Source organism: Podarcis pityusensis, assembly GCF_964106645.2.
Source record: "Podarcis pityusensis genome assembly, chromosome: Z".
NCBI lineage: Eukaryota > Metazoa > Chordata > Lepidosauria > Squamata > Lacertidae > Podarcis > Podarcis pityusensis.
The window spans coordinates 9,783,689-9,798,853 of NC_138044.1; the positions used below are offsets into that span (position 1 = coordinate 9,783,689).

The following is a 15,165-nucleotide window of genomic DNA, read 5'->3' on the forward strand; positions in this document are numbered from 1 at the left end:
TTGGACATCAAGCCAGAGGCCTACCTAGTCCAGCTTTCTGTTCTCACAGTGGTCAACCAGATGTCCCAGTGGGAAACACTTGCAAGCAGGACCTGAGTGTAGCAACACTCTCCCCACATGCGAATCCCAGGAACTGGGCATTCAGAGACTGAAATATACTCAGAGTCGAGAGTGGATTTCATGCTCTTTATTCAGCTCATAGTGCTGAGGAGGAATGGAGGTTCCCCCACAATATCTGCTTTATATACATTATTTACACAATGGGCTGCATGTGATTGGCTAATTCCGGGATTTTCCTGTAGGCCAATCAGGTTGTGCATTCACTTCCACCTGGAGCTGGATTGGGTGGCTCCTGCGGACCAATCACACTGCTGCATTGTTCTAGGACCAATCAGACTGCTGCATTTTGGATACTATTTTTCTAGGACCAATCAGACTGCTGCATTTTGGATCCTATTCAACTCAGTACATAACAGAGACCTACTGCCTCCAGTAATGAAGGGTAGAATGTAGCCATTATGGCTGGTAGTAGTATATTTCATTTCTTTTCCTGCTTCTCCCTTTTCTGGGGCGGGGAAACCTTGTGTGGAGAGGGGGGAAAGTTTTTTTTAATTAAAAAAATGAATCAAGTATGTGACGTTTAAGTGGACCCAACTGTATTCGTGGAAAGGGGCTAATCCAGGAGCAAAGTTTATAAACAGAGAAACAGAGTACCACATGGAAAGAAGTTGGAATCCGGTTCCCATAGCAACAAAGGCAGTTGCCAGGCTACCTGAGAAAGGTATAACTGGCAGCATCCTTGCTCCCATTGTGCAAGTGGTCCCCCTCATGGCCCAGTTCCGCCCATGGATTCTGCTGTTGTTATTAAGTCTCTCCTTCAGTCTTGGCAGTGAAAGCAGCAACCTGCCCAAGGTGAGTGAGGACAGCATCAGTATTTTTGTTAAACATAGGAAGTGTTCTGCTTCATCACTCCAATGACCCATCTAGTCCAGCAGTTATCATAATGGCCAACCAGATGTCTTTGGGAATCCCATTAACTTACAGAATATGATTACGGTACTTCACTGAAGGTAGGCAAATTTTAACCATAAAAATATCACAATGGTCTGTTGATGCCTCTTCTTTTTAGATCAGGGATGGAGAAGCCCAGAGGCCTCTCTAACTGGCCATGAGGACCCTCCCTGAGCCACATCCCTTACCAACCCCTGCTTTACACCTTCCTGTATCATTTGAGTAAATGGAACATCTGTGTGTTTGCCCTTGAAGGTCCAACCCTGAGCGCACCGCTGAGTTTATTTCCAGGACCATTCTTAAATGTTTCTGCTTCTACTTCTGGATGTCCATTCGCCCTCACTTGGGCACTATCTGATTTTAAACTCTTCATTCTTCTTTCGAAATAGGGATGGGTGGTACATTTGCCGTGTCAGTTTAGCCAGAAAGCAAACAACTTCTCTCAGGAGAGAGGGAATTGGAGTGGCTCATTTTCTAAACTAATGCAGGGGGCTTATGAAATCAGTGTGGGACAGTATTAATAAGATATAAATGTAGGAAGGTGGATGGGTGGATAGTCTTGTGATGCGACAGGTCAAGGGGACGGAATGTTCATTGTTTGAAAGCTCTACCCCTCTATCTGATCATTGTGGTGCCATTGGAAGTACCTTTTCCCTTTAAGCTGCCCCTTGTCACCCTCCCTGGCCACCTTTCCTACACATGAGCAGGTGTCTGCTTCTCAGATAAGGCAGCCAATTCTGTTCCTCACAACGGATGCGATCTTAGAATGAGCAGATAGGGACAGAAAGCGTGACTGTCACTCAATGAATCTTAGCTGGTTTATTTATCGGTTGTATTCAACTAAGTCCTGCTCAGACTGAATAAAATTATTCACCCTAAGCTATTCATGCCTATTACCTTCAATGGTCTACTCTGAGAAGGAGCATCATTGAACACCTATTCATTCATTCATTCATTCATTCATTCATTCATTCATTCACAAAACCAGCTTGCAGTCACATAACACAGACTTCATTTGCAACAACAGCAACCACGAAACAAACATTTCATAACAGCAGTCTAACTGTGATTAGAAAAGCTAAACAACAGGAGTTAAGAATAAAACCTAGCACAGCACTTGAACTGAAGAAACGAAATACAGTAATTAACACTGAAACAAGAAGAAATGTAGACCAGTTTTAAAAAACTATTTTAAAATTTATATTAATGAAAACTTATTTTATTACTTGTTATTTTATTATTACACCTATATCCCACCTTTTCTGCAAGTAGCTCAACGTGGTTAGAATCATAGAATCATAGAGTTGGAAGAGACCACAAGGGCCATCGAGTCCAACCCCCTGCCAAGCAGGAAACACCATCAGAGCACTCCTGACATATGGTTGTCAAGCCTCTGCTTAAAGACCTCCAAAGAAGGAGACTCCACCACACTCCTTGGCAGCAAATTCCACTGTCAAACAGCTCTTACGGTCAGGAAGTTCTTCCTAATGGTTGGTTACACCTAATGTTCCTAATGGTTGGTTACACACTTCTCCCCTTCTGCCTTATATCCTCAGAACAACCCTGTGAGGTAGGGCAGACTGGGAGAGAATGGCTGCCCCAAGGTCACCCAGTGAGTTTTGTAGCTGAGTGGGGATATGAACCCCAGTCTCCCTAGTCCTAGTCCAGCACTCTAACCACCACACTGGCTCTCTCTTATTAATCCGTTTTAACCAATTACATCTGCATTCATTTGCATATGAATCAAGACAAGACTGTTAAGAAATAATGATACATTCTGTGTTTTTAGACAGTGCATGTATGTCACAGCAGATGCCTCTGTAGAGAGGGAAGAGTGGTAATCTCTTCTGTTCCATCTGCTGTTCCATAGAAACACTTGTGTTAAAAACAATTAACATTAGCAAACAAAGGATTGCTTCCAATGTTAGTCACATTTGGAATAGGCCCAATTAAATTAATAGACATGGCTTAGATCTGCCCAATCGGCCTCCTCTGAGTATAACTTAGTTCAGGGGTGGGGAACAGAATAATAGAATCATAGAATGGTAGAGTTGCAAGGGATCCTGAGGGTCATCCAGTCCAACCCCCTGCAATGCAGGAATCTCAACACATGGGGCCCCATCCAATTTGAAACCATACAGGACCCTGCTTAGCTGGGTCAACTATGAGAGGTGGACAGGGGCAGCTCACCTGTTCATCTTCTGACATGATGATGACATCAGGTGGCTATTGGGTGGGCAGTCCCACCCATCTGTGAAAGTTGACCCATGGAGAGGTATCAGCTTTGATGGTGCATTCCTTGCTAATGCACAGAGACATCAATCCTGCTCTCTGCTTTGCCAGTGCATTTCCCTCATGGGATCCACTGACGAAGCTGCACCATGCAGGATTGAACCCTGCCCCGCCCTGCCTATCAGCCAATGTCATCCAGTAATGTTGTCCGATTGACCAATGTCAAGTGGGCCTCCTGCCCTAGAGGAGTCCCAACCACCACCATCACCAACTCAGGTTAGTACAACCCAAAAGCAACATGTTGCCTGCTGATTTGGAGATGCCCTTTGAGTTGATTACAAAGGCTTTTAATTAATTAAGTTCCATTTATTAAACATTTTGCCCAGATAAGAAGTCAATCCCCCTTTCTGTCTACCCAGTGGGTTTGATTGGGTCATGGGCACAGTTCTGAGACCAAGAAGCTAGACCAGTTTTTCCCAACCTCATGTTGTGGCCTCCCATTTATGCATTTTTCACCTGTAGTCCCCTTGGAATATCCTGGGGGCCCCTAGGGGGCCACGTGGTCCCCGGCTTGGAAACACAGTGCTAGACCACACACTTATCGCAGGACAGCACAACCAGTTTGCTGAATGGTTGCAGGAGGGTTGTGGGAGCCTGTTTTCTCTTTCTTACTCCAGGCCGTCTACATAGCAAGGAGACATTCAACCAAACATGCAGAGGAAAGCTCCCACAGAACTACACAGCCAATCAGAGCACATGATACCTTACTAGAGATCATGCTACATTTTCTGACTGCTAAGCCATTCCTCCACCATCACTCCTTAAGTAGTTTACAGAGAACAGAATTAATACCCTAAATTACAACCTAAACGATCCCTGCTGCTTCATTTCCAACAATAGAGAGGCTGTGAGGACTGCTCATTCATTCCCTGAGCCTAAGGCTCCCCATTCCTTTGTTAGAAAGCATACTTTTGCCAGAACCTCCTCTTGCCCTATTGTGCTCAGGTGCTCATTTCTTTCTCCCTCCCCTCCCCTCCCTGCTGTTCACATAATCGCTCCCATCTTTGCAAACAGGTCACTGGGTACCCAAATGTACGGAGGAAGTCTAACGAAAGTTGCCCAGAAGGCAAAAAGCAAGCCCACCATGGTGGAACCCAGCTCAGCACAGATCATTAAGCAGCCACGGAAGAAGAAGAAGCGCATTCGGAGGCGGCGAATAAAATCCTGCGGCTCCCAATGGCAAAGGACCAAGCGCACCAGCAAGCTCAAAGTGCAAGGCAGAAGCTGCTCAGCCTTTAGGTAAAGGGCCGCCTCTCATTGGCTTCTCCCCATCTACAACTCTTCACAAGTGGCACCTAATACCTGCACTGCATCTGTAAGAACTCAATTGTATCGTGTGGCAGCACCAACCCTTTGGAACTCCCTGCCTATTGATACCAGGCAGGCACCTTTGTTGTATTCTTTTTGGAGCCTGCTGAAGACATTCTTATTTAGACAAGCCTACCCAGGTGTTTTAGGGATGTGGGTGGCGCTGTGGGTTAAACCACAGAGCCTAGGACTTGCCGATCAGAAGGTTGGCGGTTCGAATCCCCATGACGGGGTGAGCTCCCGTTGCTCAGTCCCTGCTCCTGCCAACCTAGCAGTTCGAAAGCACGTCAAAGTGCAAGTAGATAAATAGGTACCGCTCCGGCGGGAAGGTAAACAGCGTTTCCGTGCGCTGCTCTGGTTCACCAGAAAGTGGCTTAGTCATGCTGGCCACAATAGCTGTACGCTGGCTCCCTCGGCCAGTTAAGCAAGATGAGCACCACAACCCCAGAGTCGGCCATGACTGGATCTAATGGTCAGGGGTCCCTTTACCTTTACCTTTTACCCAGATGTTTAGAAAGTTTAGAAACGGCGTTTCAATGCGCTGCTCTCATTCGCTAGAAGCGGCTTAGTCATGCTGGCCACATGACCCAGAAAAACTGTCTGTGGACAAACGCCGGCTCCCTCAGCCAGTAAAGCAAGATGAGCACCGAAACCCCAGAGTCGTTCGCAACTGGACTTAACTGTCAGGGGTCCCTTTACCTTTACCTTTTTACCCAGGTGTTTAGAAAGTTAGCATGTAATTTTATTTGTTTTAGTCTGTTTTATTGCCATTTTAACTTTCTGTATGCTTTAAATTGTGGTTGTAAAATCTTTTAATGAAAATGTTATTGTTTTATCTCATTGAGGATATTTTTCCTCCAACCAAGCTTATTAAATAAAATAAAATAATGAATGAATGAATGCAGATGACATACTGCCTGGGAGTTAGGTCAAAATTTGGGATAATGGATCTGTTCCAAATCCTGGGTCAGGGGCTTGATAAAGCACATGATAAAACACATTTAACACACACTTAAAGTGCATCAGTTTCCCCTAAACAATACTGGAAGCTAGAGTTTCCCTCTCACAGAGCTAGAATTCCCAGCACAAGATGGAATGGCAACCCTTAAAATTCATGTAAAGGTGCTCTTGATAATGGTACACTTTGAGATTATGGAAGGTTGGATGCAGGGCACATTGGCCTAAGGGCTTTTGCTTTTGCCTTTTGTGGGAGTATTCTGCAACATGTCATTGACACAATAATAGTGCATTAAAGGTAAAGGTAAAGGGAACCCTGACTGTTAAGTCCAGTTGCGGACGACTCTGGGGTTGTGGCGCTCATCTCGCTTTACTGGCCGAGGGAGCCAGCGTTTTTCCACAGACAGCTTCCGGGTCATGTGGCCAGCATGACAGAGCTGCTTCTGGCAAACCAGAGCAGCGCATTGAAACGCCGTTTACCTTCCTGCCAGAGTGGTACCTATTTATCTACTTGCACTTTGGCATGCTTTCAAACTGCTAGGTTGGCAGGAGCAGGGACCGAGCAACTGGAGCTCACCCTGTCACAAAGATTCGAACAGCCGACCTTCCGATCGGCAAGCCCTAGGCTCCGTGGTTTAGACCACAGCAACACCCACGTGCACTAATAGTGCATTAGTGGTGGGTTTATACTGGACCATCCACATGTCATTCCACTTTATTAGCTGTTCTTCTTCAGTGCTACTGCATTATTGTTGCTTATAAGCACAATAAAAACTGAGCAAAGTAAATAAAATAAAACGAACCAGAGCATTTGTGGTATGAAAACAAATGCAATAATTTCGGCAGGAAGTTACAGGACATGCACCGGTTGGAAACAAAGCAGCATGTCTGTCCTGGAACATTTGCAGCTATAAACAGTATTGAGAGCGGCATCATGAGTGCATGGTAAAAAGAGCGCCTGTTGTAATGCCAGGAGTACAGATGATTCCTAGCAGATGTTTATATGCTTTTTGTCTCTTTTGTCTTGTACAGGCTGCCACTCCAAAGCCAAGAGAGGTGTTGTTGTTTCAAGGGGGCCATAGTCAACTTCACTCCAGAACCCAAAGTTGAAATCCTTCCATTCAAGGTATCCAAACTACATGAATTACGACTACAGTTTCGACCCCAGAATGTCCCTATTTCTCCCTGCCAGTGCTGCCGCCACCACAGCCCAGGGAGGAGAATGAGCCAGCGCTTGTCCCTAGCTGTGACAGTGAGGGAGCATCCTGTGGCCTCTCTGTGGCCTTTCTACGGTCGCGCTTGCCATACTCCTCCCTTGGGCAGCTTGTAGCAGCTGCTGGGGGGTGAGCAAGGAGGAGGAGAGGCTGCCACTGCTGAGGCCCAGCCCCATGTGCCAAGCTGGCTCTGAGGGGCAGGCAGAGGACAGGACTGCCCTGGGCAGGAAGAAAGAGGAGTGGAGCAGAGGGCAAGGATTCTTTTTCTTCAACCATCTGGAGGCGGTTGGAGGATGGATGGCAGCCAAGAGATTGAGGTTGAATCCTGACAAGACATAAGTACTGTTTCTGGGAGACAGTGGGTGGGCAGGTGTGGAGGACTCCCTGAATGGGGTAACTGTGCCGCTGAAGGACCAGGTGTGCAGCCTGGGAGTCATTTTGGATTCACAGCTGTCCATGGAGTCGCAGGTCAATTCTGTATCCAGGGCAGCTGTTTATCAGCTCCTTCTGGTACGCAGGCTGAGAACCTACCTGCCCACAGACTGCCTCGCCACAGTGGTGCATGCTCTAGTTATCTCCCACTTGGACTACTGCAATGTGCTGTATGTGGGGCTACCTTTGAAGGTGACCTGGAAACTGCAATTAATCCAGAATGCGGCAGCTAGACTGGTGACTGGGACCGACCGCCGAGACCACATAACACCGGTCTTGAAAGACCTACATTGGCTCCCAGTACGTTTCTGAGCACAATTTGAAGTGTTGGTGCTGACCTTTAAAGCCCTAAATGGCCTCGGTCCAGTATACCTGAGAGAGAGTCTCTACCGCCATCATTCTGCCCGGACACAGAGGTCCAGTGCTGAGGGCCTTCTGGCGGTTCCCTCACTGCGAGAAGCCACGTTACAGGGAACCAGACAGAGGGCCTTCTCGGTAGTGGCACCTGCCCTGTGGAATACCCTCCCATCAGATGTCAAAGAGGAGAACAACTACTAGACTTTTAAAAGACACCTGAAGGCAGTCCTGTTTAGGGAAGCTTTTAATGTTTAACAGACCACTGTATTTTAATACTTTGTTGGAAGCCGCCCAGAGTGGCTGGGGAAACCCAGCCAGGTGGGCTGGGTATAAATAATAAATTATTAAATTATTATTATTAAATTATTATAATAAATTAATAAATTATTATTATTATTATTATTATTATTATTATTATTATTATTATATAAATCATTTATTTATTTATTTTACCAAAGAATAAAATAAAATCAGGATTAAGGGGTTTTTTTTAGGATAGTGGAGGGTGTGTGTGCTGTGTCCCATTGGTGTAGTGGTGGTGGAAATGCTCTGCAGGTGTGGGAGACAAAAAATGGGGGTCAAAGAGGGTCAGTTGGGAGCAGTGAGAAATGTTCCTATCTTCATCTGATTAATGTATCTGGGTATGGTATTGTTTAGGGGGGGCGTTGCTGCTGTTATTGATACTATTATTTTATATCTTATCATATGTGGACATTGTACCATTTGGTTGTGCTCTTTTTGATGTTGTTTTATTTATTGTTTATGACTTCTTTTTGTAATTAAGTTCCCCGCCGCCACCCCCCCTGCATGTTGTAAGCCGCCTTGAGCATGGCTTTAACTATAGAAAGGCAGAAGGAAAAGAAAATTACTGTATTTTCCCGTGTATAAGACTATATCCCCCCCACACTTTTTTTTTTTTTTTTAAGTTTAAAATTGGGGGTCGTCTTATACACGGAATGTTGCAATTATTTATTTCTTAATTTTGGGCTCAAAAAATAGGGGCAGTCTTATATATAGGGGCGTCTTATACACTGAAAAATACAGTATGTATGATTTATGTATGTATTAATGTACTTTCCCTTCGGAGGGCTTTAAAAGAGGATCAGACAAATTCACAGAGGAGAAGGCTATCAATGGCTACACCACAATGGCTATCTTCCTGCTTCCCTGTCAGAGGCAGTATTGCTTCTCAATACCAGTTGCTGGGAAATGCAGGGGGCTGCTGTTGCACTCAGGTTTTGTTTGTGGGCTTCCCAGATGCATCTGGTTGGCCACTGTAAGAACAGGATGCTCAGGACCAGCCCAAGACATTTTGGCCCTTTAGGCAAGCCGCAAAACAGTGTCTCCCTCTCCGCAAGGGAAGAAGGGATGAGTGAAGATCTATACTGGGAACAAGTAGAGAACAACCATCTGCATCAGGATCTGCTGCCCCGTGGATCCTGCTGCCTGAGGCGGTCCCCTCACCTTGCCTCATAGGTGGGCTGGCCTTGACAATGCTGGAGTAGATCCAGCAAGGCTCTTCCTTAATGATTTCACCATTAAACAAACAAACAAACATTGCTTTGTTTTGTACATAATCCATTCTATTCCAGATTAGTGACTATAATGGGGGTTGTCTCATTCTGCTTGTATGGTATAATGCATTTATATTTATGTTTTAAATCTAAGTCAGTTGGCAACCTTTGAGTAACAAGCAACTAACAAGTCTAAGTCACAGGGATAACAATTTAATACTAAGTGTGGCAACACCAGTGCTCTGGAACTCCTGCCTATTGACGCCAGGCAGGTGCCTTGACTACATTGTTTTAGATGTCTGCTGAAAACCTTCAGCATGCCTATCCAGGGGCACAGAGCCATAGCAGCCAATCAGGCTTGAAGCTGGTTTAGATTTGTGATGCAGATGTGCTGTCCTGCTCCTCCTCATGTCTTCCTTTCCTTTGCAAATACGTACAGGGACATTTAAACATTCCTGGGGTGAAAGCTAAGGAGAAAGATGTGCCCAGCAAAAGAGTGGAGAGTTCTGAAAAGCGAAAAAATGTTATCAGCATAAAAGAAAACCCAAGGTAATGCAGCCACAAGACAGTGTTTTGAATAAATGTGTGGTGCTCTCTGGAAACTGTTATCACCATCGTTCTTAGCACAGGTGCATAAGAAGCTGCCTTGTACTGAGTCAGACCACTGGTCCATCCAGTTCAATACTGACTACACTGACTGGCAGCAGCTCTCTCGGGTTTCAAATGGGGGTCTTTCCCAACACTACTTAGAGATGCCGGTGCCTGAACATGGGACCTTCTGTTTGCAAAGTGAGTGTTTTACCACTGAGCTACAGTGGTACCTCGGGTTAAGTACTTAATTCGTTCCGGAGGTCTGTACTTAACCTGGAACTGTTCTTAACCTGAAGCTAATGGGGCCTCCCACTGCCGCCGCGCCGCCGGAGCCCGATTTCTGTTCTCAACTGGAAGCAAAGTTCTTAACCTGAAGCACTATTTCTGGGTTAGCGGAGTATGTAACCTGAAGCGTATGTAACCTGAAGCGTATGTAACCTGAAGCATATGTAACCCGAGGTACCACTGTATAGCCCTTGGATAGAAGTTACCTGACAACATCTCCCTATTCTCAATGTCATTCTGAGATTTTATAATTCAAAAATCAATTTTAAGATTAATTTAAAGTTGCAACCCTGCATACCCAGGATGGGAATGGTGTCCCCTTTCAGAGCCCAGAATTATGAGAGAGGTGCCTGTACTCTTGTCACAGCAGCAAACTAAATTTCACAATGTCCTATAAAACTTTTAAAAGTCATCCTTAAAAGCTTTAATGACATTTCAAACTTTAATTAGCTGCTGTTGTGCAAAATGTGTGTCTGTTTCTAGGTGACTTTGCCCACAGTGTGTTGCTGTGAGGAAGGACCCTGTAGGTTAAATATTGTACCTATCTCCTTCTGCTCCACACCCCAGGGCTAACAGCAACTTGGGGGGGTGGGTATTTTGAGAAGGAAAACACCAAGGTTACACACCACCCTCCTCTTGTGCTACAGTTTTCATCAACATCAGAGGCCTCCACTGGTGCTTTTAAGATTCTAAAAGCACACTGGGATATCTGATTACAGATCACATTTAACTCAATTCTAAAACCACACATTGTCTGTTGAACCATGACTGACAGATTAACACTCCATGAAGCTGCTGATAACATAGGGAGCTTATTGAGGGTGTTATATGCAGCTCCCTGTCAGGGCTCTTAACACAAGCCTGCAGCAAGACGGTCTCCTAGAGCCTGTACTCAAGGACTCCATGAGCATCTAACTCACTGTCCCTGTGCACAACATGATTTGCTTTACAGAAGTGCTTTTGACATCACCAGCCAGAAATAGCTCTCTGGTACATTTAACACAGTACGATTGCAAGGGTTCATCCACCCTTCACCTAGTCCTGTGCCTAGAAAGCACAGGGCTGAGTGGTTTTCCGCTTGCCGCATGCTTTCTAGGCACAGGTCCAAGCAGTTTTGCATTTGCCCCACAGCTTTGCCCTGGAAAACCCACTCTTTACTGCTGAATTGGAATAAGCAGCAAACCATGGGAAACCCAATTGCCATTTGGTCCACTTCAGAAGTAAACCACAGGTTTTCCTGGAGGAAAGCAGTGGCACAAGCTGAGTTGTGGATGAGCCCATACAGTCAACATCAAGAATTAATAGGTGGGCTCAACTTGAATGACAATGCTTCCCTTCCTACATTCAATTCAATCCCTTTGTCTCCCATGCTGTCTGGACAAAAAGGTTGAAACAACCCAGCGCTGTGGAGAAGAGGCAATATCAGGCAGTCTCCGAATACCAGTTTATATATCCAGGTAAAACAAAACAAAAAGTAAACCCATTGGCTATCTATAGCTGAAACTGGAATGCTTTACAAAGACTGTCCCTGGACTTAGTATATTAAAAATGGTGATTGGCTGTTGCTGAGAAAACAACTCACAACTAAGAAGTGATAAAACAGAACAGGGGGGAAATGGACAAATGATGCACAATATGGTGGCCATTTATTCACTATGCAAATCAAACTGGTCTTCAAGATACTCTCCAAAGTATCTTTGTAGATATGGCTATCCTTAGTAATATGGCTTGAAATGTATTTCCCCCCGGGAAGAACAATTTGTAATGGATAGAACAACTTTCATGCTGTTCTCAGGACTTTATATGCTGGATATTTGGATTATCTGTTTGGATTAACAGGAATAATCTATGTTAATATGTGGCCGGATATTTGTAATGAGTGTGTATTATGTTATATATGTTACTATATATGTAAAAACCAATGAAGATTGTGTTACAGTGGTGCCCCGCAAGACGAATGCCTCGCAAGACGAAAAACTCGCTAGACGAAAGAGTTTTCCGTTTTTTGAGTCGTTCCGCAAGACGAATTTCCCTATGGGCTTGCTTTGCAAGATGAAACGTCTTGCGAGTTCTTGCGAGTTTGTTTCCTTTTTCTTAAAGCCGCTAAGCCATTAATAGCCGCTAAGCCGCTAATAGCCGCTAATAGCCGTGCTTCGCAAGGCGAAAAAACCGCAAGACGAAGAGACTCGCAGAACGGATTAATTTCGTCGTGAGGCACCACTGTATTTTTAAAAAATCACCCTTGGATCGACAGGACATTCACATCTACCTCTCTGCTATGTAAGACTATTAAGTCCAGAGAGTCTCAAAGTCTGCCTTGCTGTCAGGCTGTTACCCTTTGAGTATAGCGCTCATTATGTTTTATAAATCTTTCCTCCGCAGGAAAGTCCGTTTACTATTGCACTGGCAAAAATGAAAACCAACAGCCTTGTACTCTCTCTACAACAAATGCAAGACATAAGCAATTGATCCAGAACCCTCCGTGCCAACAGGAGACAAAGAAAGCTCAAAGGTACAGTTAGGATTAGTTCCCATAAACTGAAACCCTGGGGAGCTTCTGCTTGTCAAGTGTAGGCAATTCTGAACTAAATGGACCAAAGGTCTGGCTCAGTATAAGGCAGCTTTCTATGTACCTGTGGCTAAGTTAGGGCTTCAGCTTGGTGGTAGAACATCTGCTTTGCATGCAGAAGGTCCCAGGTTCGTCCAATCCCCAGCATCTCCAGGAAGGACTGGGAATGGCTCTGGTCTGAAACCAGCTAGATACCAGCTAGTGTAGGCAGTGAGCTAGATTATCTGATGTATTTAAAGGCAGCTTCCTATGTCCCGAAGCCTATGTAATGTTAGTACTGGAATAAAGGCATGTTCATTTCCTCAGCTGCCCCTGCTTCCATTTCCAGCACCCTTCCTCTGCTGAATTTTGGATTGTAAGTCGTTCGGAGCAGCAGCTTAGAAAAGTGGCATGTGGGAGCATTGCTGCTTAGTGACAGCAATCCTCCTTCCTAAAAACAGAAGTTGGTTTGTACGGGAGGCAGTGGTGGCTGGTACCTGTTGAAACTGGTAGGGTGGAAGATGGGGAGCCCAACAGTAGGTGGCACCAGAGCCAATGATAGGCTGAGCTAACTAATTCTAGCTTTGCCCCATCCTCCTCCCTGCCGAATTTTACAAGAGCAACACTGACACAGAGGAGGAAACCAACACGCACCCTGGATTTGTAAGTATTTGGGCAAGTTGGGGCTGGCTTGGCAGACTGAGCTTGCTGGGGGTCAGTGACCTATTTGCCCTAATGGACCAGTCCCCACTGATGGGAAGAAGGCATTCTGGCTACGTATCCTGGGCCCAAATCCAGCGAGCAGTTCACAAAAAAGAATTAGTGCAACGTCTCTCTGTGGTCCCCACACCCCCTTGCTTCTTCGTCTACACCTAGGGGAAAAGCAAGCACTGATACCAAATGCCTGATTGGCAGTGAGTTTCTGAGAAGCATGCCCCTGAACACCCTACCGCATGGACTTGCCAGCCTGACGTACAAAATCAACAAATTGGTGCTTGTCAACAAAAAGGCAGAGGCGTTCCCTGAACAAACCCCCGCAAGCCCAGCAGAGCAACAGCACGCTCCCGCAGTGCAGCAGCAGCCAGCTCCTGAAAAAGCAGTGCCCCCAGCAGACGTCTTCCGTGGGTACCCTGCAAGGAAAGGGGGCAAAGGAGGATGGAGTGGAGATATGGGGTACGACCCAGACTGGTTCATACAAGGAGGTGCTACGAATGCACCTACTGAGTCCCACGCGTGTCCAGGGAGCCCCCCGAAGCTGAGACCCGTGTCGGCAAAGGATTGCTATGAAGGATTTTCTCTGACCCAACTCTTCAGCAGCAGAGAGAAATGGAATGGTGAGACTTTTGGAGAAGTGGACACCACTGGAATCCAGCCGGGCCTTGGCGCGAGCAGGAGAGCTGCTATCACTCATGCCCGGAGCGCCATTGTCATCCCATATATCAGCCAGGACTCCTCCAGCGAAGGCAACTGACACCATGGGTCCCCAGGTCCCACCCACCCCTGGCATGTAACCATTTGCCAGCCTGCAGTGAGGGAGGATGTGGCTGGGATGCTTGCACTGCATACCCATGAGGGAAAGGGGCAGATAAACTCTTTTAAAGTCATGAGGAGCTGGAGGTGCAAGCCCCTAGGGACTGACACCTGGTGGACTTTGGATGCAGAAATCCCAATTTCACTGTCAGATCTAGCTGAACAAGGACAATGTTGGGGCAATTTTTAAAAAATATACTCTAGACACGTGAAAGGCTTGACAATAGCAGCAACAAAAAAATGTTATTTCACAAAACTATTTTAAAATATATATATATATTTGAGAATGAAAGCAAGGAGTCTAGCTCAGTGTTCTTCAACCTTGGGATCACTGGATGTTCTTGGACTACAACCCTAACCCTAACCCTGGCTTTAGGGCTAAGCTGGCCAGAGATCATGGGAGTTGTAGCCCAGGAATATCTGCAGACCCAAGGGACCAGAATAGTGGTCCACCTAATAAGTAGCAAATGGGTAGAAATAGCAAGGCTGAACATTAGGAGGGACTTCCTAGTACCACAAGCTGTTTGACAGTGGAGCTGCCTGCCTTGGGAACTGGAGATACCAACTAAAGCTGGACAGTCATCTGCCAAGGATGCTATAGCTGCATCCTATATTGGCTTGTAAGACTAGGAGTTAATTCTTTGCAGCTTAGCTTAGAATACTTGGTAGAGGATCATTTGTCTATTCAAGGACCACGGGAGAGAGAGAGAATTAAGAACTATGGCTCCAATTCAGAGGGGTGCATGGAACACTGGCAGTGGCGCTTCTTTTTGTGTTTCCTTGCCAGTACCACAAACTCACCTAGGGCTACTTCAAAGCTTGTGGGTCATGACTTTGGCACTTTAAACTGCCTTCCTGCTCTGTATCCAGGAAGACGCTTACATGCACTTCTCACTGAAGATGCACTTTGCCATTGCCTTTGATACCCGAGGTATTTTCAAGGTGACTGTGATTTGTTTTAAGTTTTAAAATACTGAATTTGAAATTATTGTAACCTGGAGTTGCTGTTGAAGGGCAGTTAATAAACACCTTCAAATAAAGGGCTGTCACATGGATGATGGATCAAGCTTGCTTTCTGCTGCTTCAGAGGGCAGGACCTGGACCAACGGATTCAAGGAGTTTCTGA

At 45.7% G+C, this 15,165-nt stretch overlaps 1 protein-coding gene across 2 annotated transcripts; it reads left to right on the forward strand.

Annotated features, from left to right (window-relative positions):
• Positions 1 to 757: 757 nt before the first annotated feature.
• Positions 758 to 15,094, forward strand: LOC308468583 (uncharacterized protein). 2 transcript variants are annotated; one of them, XM_080990960.1, is made up of 7 exons: positions 758 to 912; positions 4,318 to 4,542; positions 6,601 to 6,694; positions 9,525 to 9,634; positions 11,348 to 11,418; positions 12,344 to 12,473; positions 13,386 to 15,094. In XM_080990960.1, exons 2-7 carry the CDS (start codon positions 4,334 to 4,336, stop codon positions 13,978 to 13,980), a joined length of 1,209 nt encoding a protein of 402 aa, XP_080847086.1. In that variant the 5' UTR covers positions 758 to 912; positions 4,318 to 4,333; the 3' UTR covers positions 13,981 to 15,094. The 2 variants fall into 2 exon arrangements, with proteins under 2 accessions (XP_080847086.1, XP_080847087.1); XM_080990961.1 differs by lacking the exon at positions 758 to 912 and adding an exon at positions 943 to 1,070.
• The last annotated feature ends 71 nt before the right edge of the window (positions 15,095 to 15,165 follow it).